General features: G+C 37.7%; 1 protein-coding gene across 1 annotated transcript in view; it reads right to left on the minus strand.

The window, feature by feature from the left end:
• Positions 1-1,975: 1,975 nt before the first annotated feature.
• The window catches only part of SEC63 (SEC63 homolog, protein translocation regulator), an 84,737-nt gene continuing 64,446 nt past the window's right edge, over positions 1,976-22,266 (minus strand). The window contains exons 17-21 of the mRNA XM_055260542.2: positions 14,483-14,641; positions 12,670-12,771; positions 7,726-7,824; positions 4,005-4,109; positions 1,976-3,044 (exon numbers count right to left, since the gene is read on the minus strand). Of these exons, the coding sequence (XP_055116517.1) occupies positions 2,901-3,044; positions 4,005-4,109; positions 7,726-7,824; positions 12,670-12,771; positions 14,483-14,641 (609 nt within the window). The 3' untranslated portion in view covers positions 1,976-2,900. The remainder of the gene's footprint in view (positions 3,045-4,004; positions 4,110-7,725; positions 7,825-12,669; positions 12,772-14,482; positions 14,642-22,266) is intronic.

Raw genomic sequence — 22,266 nt, forward strand, 5'->3', positions numbered from 1 at the left:
TTGATAGCTCCAGTATCCAATCACAGAGCCTGGCACATAGAAACTGAGTAAATATGTGATGAATGACAACCCCTCAAAAATTATGTAAGGTGCTGAATTACATTTGAAATAAGAATTGTGACTACAGAACACTCTAGTATATGGTTTGGATTGGCTGAAGCAAACTGAACAAAACTTGTGGTCAAAAATAACGTGCCTAGAGAGCCTCATTATATCTCTCCCTCCCTGTTTCCACATCAGTTGTTTGACATCCACACCCCCCTGCTTCCACCAGAGCCTGAGATTCCCCACACACAGTGGGACAGTACAGCTGGAGAGGCCTGTCCTTTTCCAGCCCTCAGTGAAAGCTGGGAGAAGCAGAGCAGAAGGTATTGTTCTACACAGAGAACTTCACTCAATGTGCTCCCTAACTTAAAAAAAAAAAATTATGAAAAATGTTTAAAAAATTCAAAAAGGACATGAACATCTAACTCTGAGATTGAGATATTAACACCTCAGGGCCTCAGTCAAATATTATAATACTAAAATACACAACTGCTACACTTTGAATTGTGGTAACTAAGTCTCCTCATGAACAGCTGTATTTTAATAGGTACTTTACCAATTAGAGAAAAATATCACATAATTTAAGTAACTGTTTCGATTTCACTTCCTATACACTGTATGATCTATAGGCTCATCAATTGTTGACAAAATGTCAGTTTCTTTATAGGAAGAAAATTGAAACTTCACTCAAGTTTCATTAGATTAAATGCAAACTAGGATAGTTTGTTATTCTCATTCCAAAAGAAAAACGAAGGGATGTGGAGTTTAGCGACTTGCTGGAGAGAGAACTATCAACTGAAGGCTCAGTTCTTTCACTACCGCCATATGGAAAGAGGTTACCTAAAGTACTCACTAGAGGAAATTTTATTTTACTTAGTTGGGAAGTACATACACATCACACAAAGAGAAAAGGAAAACAAACTGGTGGAATTTTCTGGTGATGGTAGTTTGTTTTTTTTTTTTTTTTAAGCACTGTGGTGAGTTACTAGGTTATCATCCTCTCCAGAATCAAAACCAGAGAAGCCAGCTGTGTGAACTTATAAAGCCTCTTTAAGGCAAAGTAGCCACTAGAAAATAAACACTTTTCTTGAAATCTTTCAAGAAAACTAGGAAATATGCATTCTACACATTGTTGTGTCTTGTCTGCTCAGTTTCCTTGCCTTTGTGCCACACCTGTTTTCTCTAATCCCTCCTTTCACTTGACACCAGCTGGCTCACCCCCTGCCACCACACTTAGGTAATCAGTAGCTGCCTCAAGACACTGGTGCTTCACAGCAGAACCTGATTTGAAAATTAAACCCACCCTCTTACTTGTACAATGAAGTAAATGAAAAAAATCCTCAGTGACACTGCCTCCCGCCTGCCAAGAAAGGCTCTCACTAAACTGGTGATTGAGGTTACAGAGAAAAAAACTGCTTTCACCATTTTATAGGAAATATTACATCCTAAATTTAGAACCAAAAAAACCATTCATGGTTTTCGTAATTTTCAAATTTTATTTCCAACTACTGCAGTAGCAAGATGCCAGTAGTATTCTGCACTGAAAGTGGCAACCTTTTAAAGTAAACAAGGTTGCAAATTTTAGTATTCCAACAGTATTTTGACCTATGGAGATTTTGATAGGAAAAGATTATTACAATCAGTTTTATAATACTACAGACTTATGCTTCCTCCATATCTAGGAATAAAAATATCCACCCTCCCTCAATGATTCATCATGTACACATCTCTACTCTTTACAAGCACTATCCTTCTGGTTGTACTATGAGGGGAAATCCCTCTCACTCCTGGGTTTTTCTATAATATACAGAAATAGCAGTCACTTTAGCAGTAATGTACAATACTATTCAATTTTTAGTTGAAAAATAAAGAAGTGGATTGCCCTATTTATGTCCTGATAGTAAAAAGACACACACCATTGAAACATAAAACGAGTCAACAAACTTCTATTTTTATTGACAGGAGTCCAAAATGAATACAAAAAAAGCTTCCTTTCCATGTTATACTTACTTTCCTTAAAAAGCTCCTGATAGTCAGGTAGACTGAAAACTAAGGATGTAGTTCAGCTTTTAGAGTGAACCTTTTTTAAAAAAGGTTTAATAACATAAGCCACCAGTATCAGAAAACATACGGTCCCACTATCACTTTTAGAGCTACAGCTTATCAAAAGAATTAGATCCTGCATTGATCTGCTAAGATAGAGGTTTAGAAATGGTTTAAGCCATTAAAAGCCATTTTTATAATCTGTCTGATAACTCTGGGCAATTAAGAAAAGGAAAATTCCAAAACGCAGCCCTCTATATCATGTGGAATGTGAGAGAATGCCAACTTATGACCAAGATAAGTAAAAATAAAAGTTTAAATCTGTGAGTGGAGTTGTTACAGTCTTGTATCACTGCAAAATGTCAATAACAGAGCTTATCAAGAGATTATAAACTTGAGCGATGTTACTTAAAACATTATTTGTGGTGTTTGCTAGAACTAAAGCCGAACAAAGAAAAGTCGCTCATTTAGAGACTGTGTTTCCTGCATCTTTACTTTTACTGGGACCATAGACTGATCAGATAATACACAGCCCACACTTCCGGACAGTTATAATAACAAAGGATTTATTATCATTTGCAGATGAAATAAATGCACCATCCCCTACTTGAAAGGTTTCAATAAGCCTTAACATTTTTCAGGTTGTACCAAGGCACCGCCACTGCCTAGTTATATTATGCACCCACTTCTAGAGTAAAAAAACTACACGTCCCTCAACATCAGTTCTGTACTGTTTCTGGTTTATGATACACTTCCAAAACAGCAAAAAATTGCAAATATGTGCAAACACTGTGGTCCATTCAGAGTACTGCTTAGTCATCATCTTCCTCTTCCTCCTCTTCTTCCTCAAAGCTATCTTCAAAGCCCTCACTGTCCTCCTGGTCTTCATCCCCCTCTATTGCTGTATCCCACTGTGGGTGATTTTCTGGCACAGGCTTAGCCTCATGAACTTCCAACTAGAAAGAAGAATTAAATGTAGACATCAGAAATTTGGGGAGAAATAATGGAAGAAATCTTGGTAAACAAAAGGTTTTCTTTGACCACAACAATTATAAAGAAATAGTTTTTTATGGATACAATTCTAAATTCAACTCATTCATTTAGGATAGACACTTCATCCCAGAAATAAAACAGGTAAATTTAACAATATGTAAATGTAGTTAACTTTCTAATACGGTTTGATATTTTGATTCTATATGTTATACTATTTATGAATGTATTTCTGTGGCATAAAATAATTGTGATTCTTGAGCAAGAACACTGAGTCATATCTTAACAGAAGCATTCTGCTTTAAGGAAGTAAAACCCGAGATATTTTGCAGTCTCTAGACCTATGACGTAAAATTCTACAGTTAATAAAAGAAATATGGAACCCTCATGGAAAAAAAAAGAGGTTCGCCATTACTGGCTACTTTTACCCTTTATAGTGCAATAATACTTTTAGCACCATCTCTCTAATATAATAGGACACCTTTTATAAAAAGCTCAAGCGAATTGGTAAACAAAGATGAGAGTGTGCTACAAATGATACTTACAGAAGTGTATGCTCTAAGATGACAAAAATAAATTAGTTTCAGAAATTAATAAATGCTCCAAATAGAATCTGTGGTTTAAAAAAAAAAAAGTGCCTTTCTAAAGAAAAAAGAACCCATTTGCTGAGGCCTTATAAAGTTACAGCACATTAAAATGCATCCCCAAAGTAATTTATATTCAATGTTCTAAATTGTTATACCCCTTAAAACCTAAAACCTTAAGTTTATTATTGAAAGAGTAGTCCATCAAGTATATCACATCTAAAGCATGAGATGACTTCTTTTTCCTTCCATAACTCTACATTTCAAAACTAGAAATGTTTTCCTAGTATACTAAACATTTATACAGCACACTCTTATTTATTGAAGAGTCACTATTCTTACCTTCAATGGTTTAATCTGATCCAAACCCATATAGGAGTCTGATCTCAGAAACACAGTATACTGATAATTTCCAGGCTTGCCTGGTGCAGGAAACTTCAGCTCTACCTAGAAGATAAAATCAGCACTTAAAAATCTGTATTATGGGGAGGAAACAGCTCACTCCCTAAAATTCCTAGACCACAGTATTTAACAGCCAGGTTTTTTCCGCAGATGATACAGAAAGTCCAAACAAATGTTAATGAAGTCCTTATAAACAATAATTTTAAAAAAGCGAAATGTATGTTACATATTACAAATACCTCCAAAAGAGGAAATCAAATTATGCAGCACTGATGAGGTTAATTTGTATCTCCACAATTCAAGAAAGCAGTACTTAAAGCAACCAAATTCTATGCTATCACCTTGAAGAAATTAAGTAGGTATAAAAGCATAAGTAAATGAAATGTTGGAATAAAACAACAGACTTCACTAGATAGGAGATACTTCTTGCCAAATTTTCTTATTTCTAGAATAAATGCCCAATGCCAAAGGTGAAGAAGATATTTCATTTATCATCAAATCATAAACTTCAAATATAAATAGTAACAAACTCTTAAAAGTTTCTATTCCACTTGGACAAAAGAAGAACAATTTTTTAAAAATGACATTTGTATGCTCTGGTGATCTGCTCCGGTGATCTGCTCCAATCTCCAAAATCCAGATTTTACAGTCAAGATTAAATATTAAAATATGCCAGTTTTAAAAAAAAACTAGAAAAAATCATGAAGGAATCTTTTTTTCTTAAATTAATCTCAGCTTGGCCTAACTATAACACAAACCTAGAAACTGTTAAAAAAAACTCTTTAAATCATACTACAAAAAATAAGTAAGAAAATGGATAAACAAATAGGTATTTATATTTCTGTCTGGTAGAAACAACCAGAATAGTAAAACAAACTGGGGAGAAATATTTGCAACACATATCACAAAGGGCTGATTTCTTAACATTAAAAAAAATCCCAAACCAATTTTTTAAGATTCAACAAAAGTGAACAATGGTCACAAACAGACACATTAAAAAGACGACTCAAACACACTGAAGGTTAAGTTTCACTCTTCAGAGAAATAAAAACTACACTGAATAGAATAAGCAGAGCAAAAATTGATTCAGATAAGAATCATCAATATATGCTTAAAATGATTGGGTAAAACACTGTTGGAGAATAGGACATTCACAGAGGGCCTAAGTATCACCCCACAGATTAGAGGGGGAGAAAAATACCTTTACAATAGAGAAAAACCATAACTAAATGAGCAACCTTAATTAATATCACCAACATAGGGCAAAGTCATATACTGTACTTCTGACCTAAGAACTACATCACCAACATAGTCTGCTTGCCAAAAACACAAAGATGAATAATGAGTAACCAATGAGACAAATTCGTATTAAATGATATTCTACAAAACACCTTGTCTGGATTCTTGAAAAATGTCAGCGGCATGCAAAGATTAAAAAAGAACAAGGAGGCCGGGCGCGGTGGCTCACGCCTGTAATCCTAGCACTTTGGGAGGCCAAGGCGGGCAGATCACAAGGTCAGGAGATTGAGACCATCATGGCTAACACGGTGAAACCCCGTCTCTACTAAAAAAAATATAAAAAATTAGCCGGGTGCAGTGGTGGGCATCTGTAATCCCAGCTACTCAGGAGGCTGAGACAGGAGAATGGCGTGAACCCAGGAGGCGGAGCTTGCAGTGAGCCGAGATCGCACCACTGCACTCCAGCCTGGGCAACACAGTGAGACTCCGTCTCAAAAAAAAAAAAAAAAAAGAACAAGGACAAGAAAGTATTCAACACTAAAGAGGCATGACAAGCAAATACAATGTAAAAATCTCTTTTTATTCTTTCTTTCGAGACATGTCACTCTGTTGCCCAGGCTGAAGTACAGGGGCATGATCATGGTTCATTGCAGCTTCAACCTCATGGGTTCAAGTGATCCTTCTGCCTCAGCCTCCTGAGTTAGGCTGGGACTACAGGCACAAGTCACCACACCCAGCTACAATGTGTGATCCTTTATTAGATCCTGAGTTTAACAATAAAACCAAGAACTGTAACAGACATTAGTGGAATCGTTGAGGAAATCTGAATACAGACTGCGTATTAGATAATTATGCCACATCAATGTTAAATTTCCTGAGTATAATCATTGTAGTAGGCCTATGGAGAAGGTCCTGGATTTTGTTTTTGTTTTTGTTTTAAGAGACAGGGTCTCACCACGTTGCCCAGCCTGCTGCTGAATTCCTGGGCTCAAGTGATCTGCCCGCCTTGGCCTCCCAAAGTGCTGGAATTACAGGTGTGAGCCACCGCACCCAGCCCAAGGCCCTGGTTCTTAAGGGATACATGTCAAGTAATCAGGGGTGTCATGTCATGATGTCTACAAGTACCTCAAATGGTTCAGGGGAAAATACACACACGTGCATGTTTTGTATGTACATATACAGTGAAAGAAAGATAAAACAAGTAACAGCTAAATGTCAACAACTGGTGAATATAGGTGGGGATCTAGGGAGGTTTCATGATACCGTGCTTGTAACTTTTCAATAGCTTTTAAAACTTAAAAGATCAGAGAGGCCAGGCACAGTGGCTCATGCCTGTAATCCCAGCACTGTGGGAGGCCAAAGCAGGCGGATCTCTTGAGCTCAGGAGTTTGAGACCAGCCTGGGCAACATGGGTAAACCCTGTCTCTACAAAAAATATAAAAATTAGCCGGGCGTGGTAGTGCACATATGTAGTCCCAGCTATTTGGGAGCCTGAGGTGGAAGAGCCCGGGAGGTGGAGGTTGCAGTGAGCCGAGATTGTGCCACTGCACTCCAGCCTGGGTGACACAGCCAGACTCTGTCTCAAAAAAAAGATCAGAGGAAAAAATAACACAGAGATCTAAGATGCTATTTTTCACCTTTCCAGCTAGCAATGATATTCAAAATGTATGACATGCTAAGAGGTATTAGGCATATTTAGACATTCATTCTTTCTATAGAGAGACCAAAATTACAAATATACAGAGCCTCCAGCTCATCAATTCGACCTCTATAAATTTATTATCAACCTGTTTCATGCATTTACCACTTGATTATAAAGGGTTAAAAAATATGTACTAAAAATCAACATCATAGGGCTATCTTGAAAAGCTTTTGTCCACCAAGTACAGGCAGACAGAACCTTCTTCCTAGAAAAAAATAACACAGAAAAAACATGAAAAACAACAAAAATGCAGTTCCCAAGGGTAAATATGTTCATCACAATGCTGCTTTACTGATGTCATTAACGGTGAATACCACGCAATCAAAAATTCCACTCAAGAAATCCACATCATCAGTTCTTAGATTTTTCAAGACAAAAGATCTAATACTCAACACTAATCCAATAAGAACAAAAATCATATCACTAAATTCTGAGAGGAGGAGGAAAGGCATATGTTCTTAGACACTAACAGTGAAAACTCCCAAAACAAGCTGAGAACAAGTTTTTAAAAAATTGACTAAGTTGCCTACCTTTAACAATTATTTATAAATTTCCAATGAGCTCACCCCCAAAATAGAGAACAGTTACAAAATGCAGGCAACGAATAGAATACAATATGCTAAATACGATAAACTGCTTTTTAAAAAAAGATATATGAAGCAGCATGATGGTGACAGCTGTGCCTTGTTAAATACTGAAATCATGTTGCTTGATAGTTACCTCCTCTGTATCTTTCAGTGTACACACATGATACGGCATGGATATTAATGTCTGTTCCTTCCTATCTGCAATGTAAAGCCACCACCATTCTTGTTTTTCCTGGAAAGAAAAAAAAAAAAAGAGGAGTATAAATAATCAGAAAGAACTAAAAAGAACATAATTTTGGCCTCTCTTATCTTAGAGATCCTCTGCACTGACAAACTGCTTGGTACAAAATAGGTGTTCAAATGAATATTTACTGAAAGAATAAGCTGTTCTTAACATTTGTAGATCCACTGCCTATTTTGTATGCAATTTTGGGGATTTCAATAGCTCCTTAAAACCTATTGATTGGCCTTCATATTAAAAACCCTGACTAACCTTAAGTAACAAGCATTATTCTAAATATATACAACTATTACAATAGCATGTAGCAAATAATCTTAGTAATCTTACCTAGTAATAAGCAAAAGCCACAAAGTAGGACTGGAAGGAACATATATATACGTATATATATATACACACATATATACATATACATATATATACATATACATACGTATATATATATATACACATATATACATATACATATATGTGTGTGTATATATATATGTATATATATATATATTTTAGAAGGCCAAGAAGTCTGAAAGCACCAAACCTCCGTGCATTCAGCAACAACTGCTCTATTACAGCACACCTCAGTTCACTATTTAGTCACCTGCTTAGTAACACCTGTTTAAGAGTTGGGTAGGGAAGTATCTTTCTAAAATGGTTTAAAGAAAAATGTTTTACGGCTTAAAACAAAATAAACTCTAGGATGTTCTAAATATTTATTTAACCAAAATAGTACTAGACTATTCTAAACTCTCAACTGTCCGAAATGGTTAAAAAATCATCTTACTGAAACAGTTTCTTTGAGAAAACGTGGGTTTTTTTGGTTTTGTTTTTTGTTGAGACAGGGTCTCACTCTGTCACCCAGGCTGGAGTGCAGTGGCACCATCTCAGCTCACCTCCCTGCAACCTCTGCCTCTGGGGCTCAAGTGATCCTCCCACCTCAGCTTCCCAAGTAGCTGAGACTACAGGCATGCACCACAACGTCTGGCTAATTTTTGTATTTTTGTCGAAACAGGATTATGTTGCCCTGGCTGGTCTTGAACTCCTGGGCTCAAGAAATCCTCCCACAGTGCTAGGATTACAGGCATGAGCCACCATGCCTGGCCCACATTTATGTTTTTAAACTAAAATTGCTGCACTTTCTATTTTAACTATAAAAATAGATTAAAATTTGGTTTATCTTTCAAACACTACTATACTAAGCACAACTAAAAACTCTTCTGTTTAAATACCTTCGGAGATAAAGCACTGCAACATTAATAAGTCTAATAAATAAATGACAAGTACATGGTGACATGAGCAGCACTTAACAAGAAAATTAAATTCTGCTTAAACCAAGGGTTAGGACTACCACTGCAGGCCTATTTGTATACATAACATATGTGTGTAAATACATAACAGCCTCAAAGTGGAATATTAACACTTCTGTCATGGCTACTCAAATCTGCCCTTGCAGCATGAAAAAAATGAGTGTGGTTATGTTCTAATAAAACTTTATTTACAATAAAGCCTCATTTACAAAAACAGGAAGGGAGCCAGATCTGGCCCGTAGACTGCAGTTTGACAATATCTGTTTTAAAGACACAGAAACCTGGGTTATTTCACCTCCCTAAAATCTCATTTTCTTCTCAACAATCAGTGCCTACTTCTGGCCATGTTGTAAAGATGATCTGAGAGAATACAAATAAAAAATATACGTTATAAAGCCTAGCACATGCAGTATAATAAGTGGCAGTTATGATTATTAGTGACATGAGGTACAATAACACCTTTTTAAGTCATTTTGACATTTGTCAGAAACATCATTACAACAAGTAGGGAATGTAAGCAGCACAGGATTATGTTAAAGATTATGCACTTCTTTACCTCCCCACTTAGAGAATGCCTTTCCCTCCAACCTCTCAGCCTATTTAATTACAATGAGATTCACTCAAGAATATTTATTAAGGGCCAGCTATGGTGGCTCACACCTGTAATCCCAGCACTTTGGGAGGCCAAGGCGGGTGGATCACCTGAGGTCGGGAGTTTAAGACCAGCCTGACCAACATGGAGAAACCCCGTCTCTACTAAAAATACAAAATCAGCTGGGCGTGGTGGCACATGCCTGCAATCCCAGCTACTCGAGAGGCTGAGGTGGGAGAATCACTTGCACCCAGGAGGTGGAGGTTGCAGTGAGCCAAGATTGCGCCACTGCACTCCAGCCCGGGCAACAAGAGCAAAATTCCAGCTCAAAAAAAAAAAAAAAAAAAAAAGAATATTTATTAAGAAGCCAGTGAATATCAATCAATGGCACTACACCTGTGCCTAGTGATGCACATGTTAAAAGTGAAACATATTCTATGAGTTATCTGCATTTTAGACAAAATTGTTTTTCTTTTGTGAGATTCCTAACCATTCTTAACGCATTAAATACAATAGATGCATTTCACTAACATGTAAGTCAAATATTACTAAGTGGGTAGTTTGGTAATTAGGTTACTTAAGTAAGAAACATGGAAATGTAGACAGGTAGAGAGGTTAGAAAGATCCTAAATAAATTTTGTTTGTTCATTTGTTTTGTTTTGTTTGAGACAGACTCGCTCTGTCACCAAGGCTGGAATGCAATGGCACAATCTTGGCTCACTGCAACCTCTGCCTCCCAGGTTCAAGCAATTCTCCTGCCTCAGCCTCCCAAGTAGCTGGGACTATAGGCACCCGCCACCACGCCCAGCTAATTTTTTTATTTTTGAGACAGAGTTTCACTCTTGTTGCCCAGGCTGGAGTGCAATGGCACAATCTTGGCTCACCACAACCTCCGCCTCCCGGGTTCAAGCAATTCTCCTGCCTCAGCCTCCTGAGTGGTGGGATTACAGGCATGTGACATCACGCCCGGCCAATTTTGTATTTTTAGTAGAGATGGGGTTTTGCCATGTTGGCCAGGCTGGTCTCAAACTCCTGACCTCAGGTGATCCACCCGCCTTGTCCCCACAAAGTGCTGGGATTACAGGCATGAGCCACTGCACTTGGCCCTAAATAAATTTTATCTGATAAATAATGATCTGAAATGTTTACCATGCAGATGCAGATTAAATTTGAAAAGGCATTTTGCTGATAAAATGATTTTTATCTTTATTTTTTTTGAGACAGGGTCTCACTCTGTCATCCAAGTTGGAGTTCAGTGGCACAGTCATAGCTCAATGCAGCCTCAATCTCCTGGGCTCAAGTGATCCTCCAACCTCAGCTTCCCAAGTAGCCTAGGACCACAGGCATGAGCCACAGCACTTGGCCACTAATAAAATGTTCGGAAGGAGTGAATGAATGTTTCTCTTACTAACTAAGCACGGTCTAAAATGAAACTGTCTGTTATATGGGTACACACTAGGCAGCTTTGAGCACCCCATGGCACTTTTTATACCAATCAATGAATGGAATTTACTTGCTTCATTTCAGGATGCCTGGTGTTGGCAGGCTACCTCTGCAATGGGCAAAATGCCCCTAACAGATGGACTAAAGCTCAGGACATGCCAGAAGATCAGCGTGTGCATTAAGATGGAATCCTGGGTAGACTTCTCTCCAAGTCAAAACAACAGTCTGTACTGAGCCACTCACTTATTACTAAGAGAGCCAAATTATTTACGAATTTGCCTTAAGCAGTCCCCAGAAACTCTAGATTGACATCCTCGAGCAGAAAGCAGATTTATACATGAAATCACCTGCCAAACACAAGCGGTGAGCAGAAGGTTCTGTGGCAAAGCTGTGAGGCAGTCTGTGGAACAGTTTCCCGAACTGGGGGAACCAGTTCTTGACCTCTGCTCCAGACAGAATCATACTCTAATGCAAAATGTCAGGGGAATCCCAAGGTAATTTGAAAGATGAACAACACAGGCTATCAAGGAGACTGAAAGTTGAGCAGGCTGCAATTACAAAGTAAACAAGGACAAGGCAACAAATAGCACTGTAATGACCTGTCCTGAGCCCGGGGCTCAGTTATGATCAAGCTCTTATGGAACTTTATTTATTAGAGCCAAGAACACAGTTGGTCCCACAGCCATGGGCTCACACATTTCCATGGACTGGGACAACAATGACCAGGGTCAGGGCAATTCTAATGGTTCCATGTCGCCAGCAGGATCCTCAGAGAGAAAATTTAAGAATTTTTTCATCCGATTTAAAACTTGGCAGAGGTGAGAGATTCATAATAGTTAAGTATTCAAAGGCAAAATATGCATTTGTCTGATGAAGACTGCCTAATCTGCTAATGAGAAATCACCATTACACAAAACACTCAGTAATCAGGGCACAGAAAAGACAGAAGCAAACAAAACCACAGAAATACTTAAGAAGCTAACCATCTCTTTTATAAGCAACACGTTCACTAAGTATAATACCTATTGTAATATTCCCTTTAAAAATATGGCCTCTCTGGGCTGGGCACGGTGGCTCACGCTTGTAATCCCAGCACTTTGGGAGGCCGAGGCGGGCGGATCACGAGGTCAGGAGATCGAGACCACGGTGAAACCCCATCTCTATTAAAAATACAAAAAATTAGCCGGGCGTGGTGGCGGGCGCCTATAGTCCCAGCTACTCGGAGAGGCTGAGGCAGGAGAATGGCGTGAACCCGGGAGGCAGAGCTTGCAGTGAGCCGAGATTGCGCCACTGCACTCCAGCCTGGGCGACAAAGAGAGACTCCGTCTCAAAAAAAAATAAATAAAATAAAAAAATAAAAATAAAAATACGGCCTCTCAGGATAGACCACATTTAGCACATAAGAACTAATATACATGACAGAGGGCTAAAAGTCAACTGACAAATCCCTGAGGAGAAAGTGAATGGAATAAGGAACACAGTAGCCTGTATATAACTCACCTCAGGAAAGTAAAGGCTATACACAGGATGTGTTATTTTTGATTTGGTTTCCAGCAGAGCTCTCTCTTTTCGTTGTATGCTTTGTTGTAATTCTTGCCACTCCTAGTAAATAAAAAAATTAAAATATTTAAAATCTAGTATGTGTTTTATCACTTTGAGGATTTCCAGGTATTATTCCTGACAACACTAATTACTTAGGATTAGAACAAGTTCAGTCTCACAAATCTGATCATCTCCCTGCTCATCCTTACAATGCCTTTTTAAATATATTAAATCTAACCACTGTAGTATCAACTACACAGCCGTTCATTATCTGACCCTAGCCTGCTCTCTCTGGTCTCCTGTCACTGCCTCCCTCCTTGTGCTTTTTATTCTAGTCATTCCAAACTACCTACACTTCTCTGAATTTACCAAACTATCTCATTCCTCCTAAACCCTGTTTGGACTTTGATTTCTCCCTTTTTCTGCCTACTCATTATTATTTAGGAACAACTAAAGCCCAAAGTATGAACTCCTGAGTGAAGCCTCCCATAAATTTCCTTCTACCTCAGGACTGAACTGATCGCTCCCTCCTTACGTACTTTGCATAAGATGTGTACAATTTCATATGTACTATAATATTTATTTACAAATCTGCCTGCCCCACTAGCCTACATATCATTCAAGAGCTGAAGCTGTTTCACATTTGGCTTTGTATTATCTTTAATCTTAGCCTTGGGATGTGACACATAATAAATAATGATTTGTTGATTTAATGAATGTATTTTTGGTCATATGAAGAAATTAGTCTGTCAAAACCCTAAGAGTCACTGCTACTAACCCTAATATACTTAGGAATATGTCAATTCTTTCTCAAAGTCACGCCAGGGATATAATGTATTCGACAGATTTTAGTTTCCTGGCAATCAATTTAATTCTCCTAGTACAAAAACAGCCAAGGCCCTGCAAATGCTAAAAAGTTATCTTTGTTTTCTACCATTCCCAAGGACAAGTGTGTTATTACCCCCTTATACTTTTATCCTTTGCCCTTTACCTCTTCCTCTTTTTTTGGCCTCTCCTTTTGCCTCTGAGGCTATTCAGGCAATCCCTTTTTATCTCCCAAACTACAGTGTTACTTTTAGATCAATGGCCACTCAAAAAGAACAACGCTAACAAACCTAAAGGAAATGGCTGAGCAGTTTATTTGCAGTGAGCCTCTAAGGACCACATTCTTCTCTATAATTCTCCCATAAATCATGTGCAACTTAATGCCATGAGATTTTTCTTCTATACTGTATACTTTTACACCATATTAATAAATTCTGTAAAGACTTCCCCTGTCCTTAATATATCTTACATACACCCATGAAACAAGGTGGTATTCTATAAATGTTAGCTTTTCCCTTAACCAACCTCTTGACATCAGGGTCCACAGTATCGTTTCTCTACAGTAAACATGAACTGGAGCTTGTGACACAGCCTTCCAAGTAAGCACTGTGCATTTCACAAACACCTTTCCTTACTCATATTCCCAGAGATATCCCCAACAATGAAAATCCTCTTATGAGACCAACTGACCTAACCTCAAACCCAGGTCCTACTCTCCCTAATAATTTAATATTTAAGAAAATAAGGATTTCCAATCCTTGTTAGAAATCATTTTTCTGTATAACCTTGACTGCCATTCCTTAAAAACGTCCTTCAAAGTAATAAAATTATAATATACAGATATTATTTAAAGCAAGCAAGTGAGCAAGCAAACAAATGAACAACAACAAAACCCAAAGCTATCATCAGAGGTACAATTTCAATTATTTAAACCTATAAGGCTTACTGCTTCATCATCTTTGTTTTGTTTTTCATCTTGCTCTCTATCAGAGTCTCTGTCACTACCATCATCTTTCTCACTTTGGGAATCTCTATTGGTTTCTTCTTCTTCAGAATCACTGCCCTTATCTGAAACTTCTTCTTCATCTTCCTTTACTGCAGCTTCCTAAAAGGAAAAGGCAAACACAAAGATTCTGCATATCTCAATGAGCACATATCAATCTGAATCCCTGAAGTTAACTTATTGTCAACATAACTAAACTAACTCGATGACAATTTCACTATTCACATACAATTTTTAAAAATTATAAACATTCCTACTTATAAAGATGTGGGAGTCAGACTAAAGAGTTATATTAAATATCTGGCTAGTCTGTCTGTTGTCAGCTATTTTATTCATTCTTCATAATTTGTCAAATAAAAGTATTTCTATTTGCAAAGCCCAATAACACAAAGGCTAAGATGGTTCTGCTTTCAAAAACATCACTCATATTTTATTTAAGGAAACAGGTAGTTTATAGAAAAGCATAATTTTGGGGCCAGCCACAAGTGACTCATGCATGTAATCCTAGCACTTTGGAAGGCAGAGGCAGGAAGACTGCTTGAGGCCAGGAGTTCAAACCAGGCTGGGCAACACAGCAAGACCTGATCCCTTAAAAAAATATAGGCATGGTGGTACACGTCTGTAGTCCCAGATAGTTGGGAGGTTGAGGTGGGAGAATCACTTGAGCCCAGGAGTTTAAGGCTGCAGTAAGCCATGACCATGCCACAGCACTTCAGTCTGGGTGACAGAGCAAGACCCTATCTCAAAAAAAAAAAAAAAGAAAGAAAAGTACTCCTTTGGAAGTATAGAATCACTTTCTTTAACAGGGTATGATGCAGTAAGGAAAGGCAATATCTCCAGCAAAATACTAGCTCACTTTAAGAATCAAGAACAGCAAATTAAATGCAAAGAAAGCAGAAATAGGTGGGATGCGGTGGCTCATGCCTATAATCCCAGCACTTTGGGAGGCTGAGGCAGGTGCATAATTTAAGGTCAGGAGTTTGAGACCAGCCTGACCAACATGGTGAAACCCCGTCTCTACTAAAAATACAAAAAACAAACAAACAAACAAAATAGCTAGACATGGTGGCACATGCCTGTAATCTCAGCTACTCGGGAGGCTGAGGCAGGAGAATCGCTTGAATTTGGTAGGCAGAGGTTGCAGTGAGCCACTGCCTGGGTAACAGAGCATGACTCTGTCTCAAAAAAAAAAAAAAAAACAGAGAGAGATACAGAAAAAGAAACTTAAAACTAAAAGTTGGTTCTTTGAAAAGGTTAATAAAATTGATTAAACCCCTAGGCCAGGATGATCAGGAAAAAAAAGAATAAAAATTACCAATATTAGGAGCAAAAGAGGTGTAACTATATCCAACAGACATTAAAAGAAAATTATGAAAAATGTTATGCCAACAAATTTAATAATTAAGAGGAGACAAATTCCTTGAAAAACACAATTTACTAAAATCAGTAAGAAAAATGCAGAATAGATATTAAAGAAATAAACTCCATAAATAACTCCCTTTAAAAACTCCAGGCCCAGATGGTTTCCCTGGAGAATTCTTCCAGAGACTAAAAAAACAAATCAAAGCTTACACAAACTCTTCTGAGCAAAAAAGGGAATACTTCCTAGCTTGATTAATAATGCCAGCATAAATCTGATACAAAACCTGACAAGGATATTACAAAAAAGGAGAATGACAAACCAATGTTTGCTCTTAAAAATAGATGTGAGAATCCAAAGAAAATACCGTAAAATCCAGATAAATATAAAAAAGGATACTAAGTTATGACCAAATGATGTTTGTTCCAGGAATGCAAGGATGGTTTCAAATTTTTTAAATCCATCAATCTAATTCAACAGAAAGGAAAAAAGTGGAAAAAAAAAAACCTTTAATGAAATTCACTATCTGCTAGTGATAAAAATTCTCAGCAAACTGGAAATAAAAGGAAACATTTCCTTAACCTGACAAAGAATAGCTACAAAAAACTTAACACCTAACATCACATTTAGTGGTAAAATAATGTTTGCTTTCTTCCTAAGACCAAAAATAAGACAAGGTTCCTACTATCATCATTCTGAATCAATATTACACTGAAAGTTCTAGCCAGCACAGTGAGGCAGAAAGGAAGAAAGACAGAACGGGCATAAAGATTAAAAACAAAAAAGTAAAACTGTCTTTATTCACAGATGGCAACATTGTATATGTAGAAAATCTTTATTAAAATGTCTACAAATGGTTAGAATTATTGCCAATAAGACTCTTTGATACAAGGTCAATATTTAGAAGCAACTATTTCTACACACCAGCAACAAACACTGAATAAAAATTTTAATGACATTTACAGTAATACCAGAAAGGATCAAATACATAGGAGTAAATCTAACGAAAGATGTGCCATACCTCTGCCACTGGAAATTACAAAACACTGCTGAGAAAAATTAGGGAAGATCCAAATTAATGAAGATAAACCACAATCATGAATAACAAGACTCAGTATTGTTAACACGTCAATTCTCCCCATAATGAACCATGGATTCGATGCAATACCAATGTAAATTTCAGCAGCTTTTTGGGGGGGAAATTGTTAAGCTTATTCTAAAAATTGGTGTGAAATGTAAAGGAACTAAAACAGTTAAGAAAATTCTGATTAGTAAAATAAAGAGTTGGAGCACTTACACTACCATATTTTAAGACTTAACATAAAGCTACAACAATTAAAACTGTATGGCACTGGATAAGAATAGACAAATAATCAATAGAATGAACTAGAGAGTCCATAAACAGACCTACGGTATCATCTTTTTTTTTTTTAATTATACTTAAAGTTCTGGGGTACATGTGCAGAACATGCAGGTTTGTTACATAGGTATACACATGCCATGGTGGTTTGCTGCATCCATCAACCCACCATCTACATTAGGTACTTCTACTAATGCAATCCCTCCCCTAGCCCACCACCACCTGACAGGCCCCAGTGTGTGATGTTCCCCTCCCTGTGTCCATGTGTTCTCATTGTTCAACTCCCACTTATGAGTAAGAACATGGCAGTGTTTGGATTTCTGTTCTTCTGTTAGTTTGCTGAGAATGACGGTTTCCAACGTCATCCATGTCCCTGCAAAGGACATGAACTCATCCTTTTTTATGGCTGCATAGTATTCCATGGTGTATATGTGCCACATTTTCTTTATCCAGTCTATCATTGATGGGTACTTGGGTTGATTCCAAGTCTTTGCTATTGTGAACAGTGCCGCAATAAATATACGTGTGTATGTGTCTTTATAGTAGAATGATTTATAATCCTTTGGGTATATACCCAGTAATGGGATTGCTGGGTCAAGTATTCCTAGTTCTAGATCCTTGAGGAATCGCCACACTGTCTTCCACAATGGTTGAACTAGTTTACAGTCCCACCAACAGTGTAAAAGTGTTTCTATTTCTTCACATCCTCTCCAGCATCTGTTGTTTCCTGACTTTTTAATGATTGCCATTCTAACTGGCGTGAGATGGTATCTCATTGTGGTTTTGATTTGCATTTCTCTAATGACCAGTGATGATGAGCTTTTCTTCATATGTTTGTTGGCTGCATAAACGTCTTCTTTTGAGAAGTGTCTGTTCATATCCTTTGCCCACTTTTTGATGGAATTGTTTGTTTTTTTCTTGTAAATCTGTTTACGTTCTTTGGAGATTCTGGCTATCAGCCCTGTGTCAGATGGATAGATTGTAAAAACTTTCTCCCATTCTGTGGGTTGCCTGTTCACTCTGATGATAGTTTTTTTTGTTTTTGTTTTTGTTTTGCTGTGCAGAAGCTCTTTAGTTCAATCAGATTCTATCTGTCTATTTTGGCTTTTGTTGCCATTGCTTTTAGTGTTTTAGTCATGAAGTCTTTGCCCATGCCTATGTCCTAAGTAGTATTGCCTGGGTTTTCTTCTAGAGTTTTTATGGTTTTAAGTCTTAAGTCTTTAATCCACCTTGAGTTAATTTTTGCATAAGGTATAAGGAAGGGATCCAGTTCCTGCTTTCTGTATATGGCTAGCCAGTTTTCCCAATACCATTTATTAAATAGGGAATCCTTTTCCCATTGCTTGTTTTTAACAGGTTTGTCAAAGATCAGACGGTTGTAGATGTGTGGCATTATTTCTGAGGCCTCTGTTCTGTTCCATTGGTCTATATATCTGTTTTGGTATGAGTACCATGCTGTTTTGGTTACTGTAGCCTTGTAGTACAGTTTGAAGTCAGGTAGCGTGATGCCTCCAACTTTGTTCTTTTTGCTTAAGATTGTCTTGGCTATGTGGGCTCTTTTTTGGCTCCATATGAAATTTAAAGTAGTTTTCTCCAATTCTGTGAAGAAAGTCAATGGTAGCTTGATCGGGATAGCATTGAATCTATAAATTACTTTAGGGAGTGTGGCCATTTTGACAATACTGATTCTTCCTATCCATGAGCATGGAATGTTTTCCATTTGTTTGTGTCCTCTCTCATTTCCTTGAGCAGTGGTTTGTAGTTCTCCTTGAAGAGGTCCTTCACATCCCTTCTAAGTTGGATTCCTAGGTATTTTATTCTCTTTGTGGCAACTGTGAATGGGAATTCACTCATGATTTGGCTCTCTGTTTGTATGTTATTGGTGTATAGGAATGCTTGTGATTTTTGCACATTGATTTTGTATCCTAAGACTTAGCTGAAGTTGCTTATCAGCTTAAAGAGATTTTGGGCCGAGATGATGGGGTTTTCTAAATATACAATCATGTCATCTGCAAACAAAAACAATGTGACTTCCTCTTTTCCTAACTGAATACTCTTTATTTCTTTCTCTTGCCTGACTGCCCTGGCCAGAACTTCCAATACTATGTTGAATAGGAGTGGTGAGAGAGGGCATCCTTGTCTTGTGCTGGTTTTCAAAGAGAAGGCTTCCAGTTTTTGCCCATTCAGTATGATATTGGCTGTGGGTTTGTCATAAACAGCTCTTATTTTGAGGTACATCCCCTCAATGCCTACTTTATTGAGAGTTTTTAGCATGAAGGGCTGTTGAATTTTGTCGAAGGCCTTTGCTGCATCTATTGAGATAATCATGTGGTTTTTGTCATTTGTTCTGTTTATGTGATGGATTACATTTATTGATTTGCATATGTTGAACCAGCCTTGCATCCCGGGGATGAAGCCGACTTGATCATGGTGGATAAACTTTCTGATGTGCTGCTGGATTCGGTTTGCCAGTATTTTATTGAGGATTTTCACATCAATGTTCATCAGGGATATTGGCCTGAAATTTTCTTTTTCTGTTGTGTCTCTGCCAGGTTTTGGTATCAGGATGATGCTGGCCTCAAAATGAGTTAAGGAGGATTCCCTCTTCTTCTGTTGTTTGGAATAGTTTCAGAAGGAACAGTACCAGCTCCTCTTTGTACCTCTGGTAGAATTCGGCCATGAAACCGTCTGGTCCTGGACTTTTTTTGGTTGGTAGGGTATTAATTGCTGCCTCAATTCCAGAGCTTGTTATTTATCTAGTCAGGGATTCGACTTCTTAATGGTTTAGTCCTGGGAGGGTGTATGTGTTCAGGAATTTATCCATTTCTTCTAGATTTTCTAGTTTATTTATGTAGAGGTGTTTATAGCATTCTCTGATGGTAGTTTGTATTTCTGTGGGATCGGTGGTGACATCCCCTTTATCTTTTTTTGTTGCATCTATTTGATTCTTCTCTCTTCTTTATTAGGCTGGCTAGTTGTCTATTTTGTTGATCTTTTCAAAAAACTAGCTCCTTGGATTCACTGATTTTTTTGAAGGGTTTTTTGTGTCTCTATCTCCTTCAGTTCTGCTCTTAGTTATTTCTTGTCTTCTGCTAGCTTTTGAATTTGTTTGCTCTTGCTTCTCTAGTTCTTTGGTGATGTTAGGGTGTCGATTTTAGATCTTTCCTGCTTTCTCTTTTGGGCATTTAGTGATATAAATTTCCCTCTACACACTGCTTCAAATGTGTCCCGGAGATTCTGGTACGTTATGTCTTTGTTCTCATTGGTTTCAAAGAACATCTTTATTTCTGCCTTCATTTCGTTATTTACCCAGTAGTCATTCAGGAGCAGGTTGTTCAGTTTCCATGTAGTTGTGCAGTTCTGAGTGAGTTTCTTAATCCTGAGTTCTAATTTGATCGCACTGTGGTCTGAGACTGTCATGATTTCCATTCTTTTGCATTTGCTGAGGAGTGTTTTACTTCCAATTATGCTGTCAATTTTGGAATAAGTGCAATGTGGTGCTGAGAAGAATGTGTATTCTGTCGATTTGGGCTGGAGAGTTCTGTAGATGTCTATTAGGTCCGCTTGGTCCAGAGCTGAGTTCAAGTCCTGGATATCCTTGTTAATTTTCTGTCTAATATTGACAGTGGGGTGTTAAAGTCTCCCACTATTATTGTGTGGGAGTCTAAGCCTCTTTGTAGATCTCTAAGAACTTGCTTTATGAATCTGGGTACTCCTGTATTGGGTGCATATATATTTAGGATAGTTAACTCTTCTTGTTGCATTGATCCCTTTACCATTATGTAATGCCTTTCTTTGTCTTTTTTGATCTTTGTTGGTTTAAAGTCTGTTTTATCAGAGACTAGGATTACAAACCCTGCTTTTTTTTGCTTTCTATTTGCTTGGTAAATATTCCTCCATCTCTTTATTTTAAGCCTATATGTGTCTTTGCACGTGAGATGGGTCTCCTGAATACAGTACACCGATGGGTCTTGACTCTTTATCCAATTTGCCAGTCTGTATCTTTTAATTGGGGCATTTATCCCATTTACATTTAAGGTTAATATTGTTATGTGTGAATTTGATCCTGCCATTATGATGCTGGCTCGTTATTCTGCCCCTTAGTTTATGCAGTTTCTTCATAGCATTGATGGTCTTTACAATTTGGTATGTTTTTGCAGTGGCTGGTACCAGTTGTTCCTTTCCATGTTTAGTGTTTCCTTCAGGAGCTCTCAAAGGGCAGGCCTGGTGGTGACAAAATCTCTCCACATTTCCTTGTCTATAAAGGATTTTATTTCTCCTTCGCTTATGAAGTTTAGTTTGGCTGGATATTAAATTATGGGTTGAAAAGGCTTTTCTTTAAGAATGTTGAATATCAGGCCCCACTATCTTCTGGCTTGTAGGGTTTCTGCCGAGAGTTCTGCTGTTAGTCTGATGGGCTTCCCTTTGTGGGTAACCTGATCTTTCTCTCTGGCTCCCTTTAACATTTTTTCCTTCATTTCAACCTTGGTGAATCTGATGGTTATGTGTCTTAGGATTGCTCTTCTGGAGGAATATCTTTGTGGTGTTCTCTGTATTTCCTGAATTTGAATGTTGACCTTGTTAGGTTGGGGAAGTTCTCCTGGATAATGTCCTGAAGAGTGTTTTCCAACTTGGTTCCAGTCTCCCCGTTACTTTCAGGTATACAAATCAAACATAGATTTTGTCTTTTCACATAGTCCCACACTTCTTGCAGGCTTTGTTCATTTCTTTTCACTCTTTTTTCTCTAATCTTGTTTTCTCACTTTATTTCATCGAGTTGATCTTCAATCTCTGATATCCTTTCTTCTGCTTGATCAGTATGGCTATTGATACTTGTGTATGCTTCACGAAGTTCTCATGCTGTGTTTTTCAGCTCCATCAGGTCATTTATGTTCTTCTCTAAACTGGTTATTCTAGTTAGCAATTCGTCTAACCTTTTTTTCAAGGTTCTTAGCTTCCTTGCATTGGGTTAGAACATGCTCCTTTAGCTTGGAGGAGTTTGTTATT

The sequence above is a fragment of the Symphalangus syndactylus genome, chromosome 2 (genome assembly GCF_028878055.3).
Source record: "Symphalangus syndactylus isolate Jambi chromosome 2, NHGRI_mSymSyn1-v2.1_pri, whole genome shotgun sequence".
NCBI classification, from domain to species: Eukaryota; Metazoa; Chordata; class Mammalia; order Primates; family Hylobatidae; genus Symphalangus; species Symphalangus syndactylus.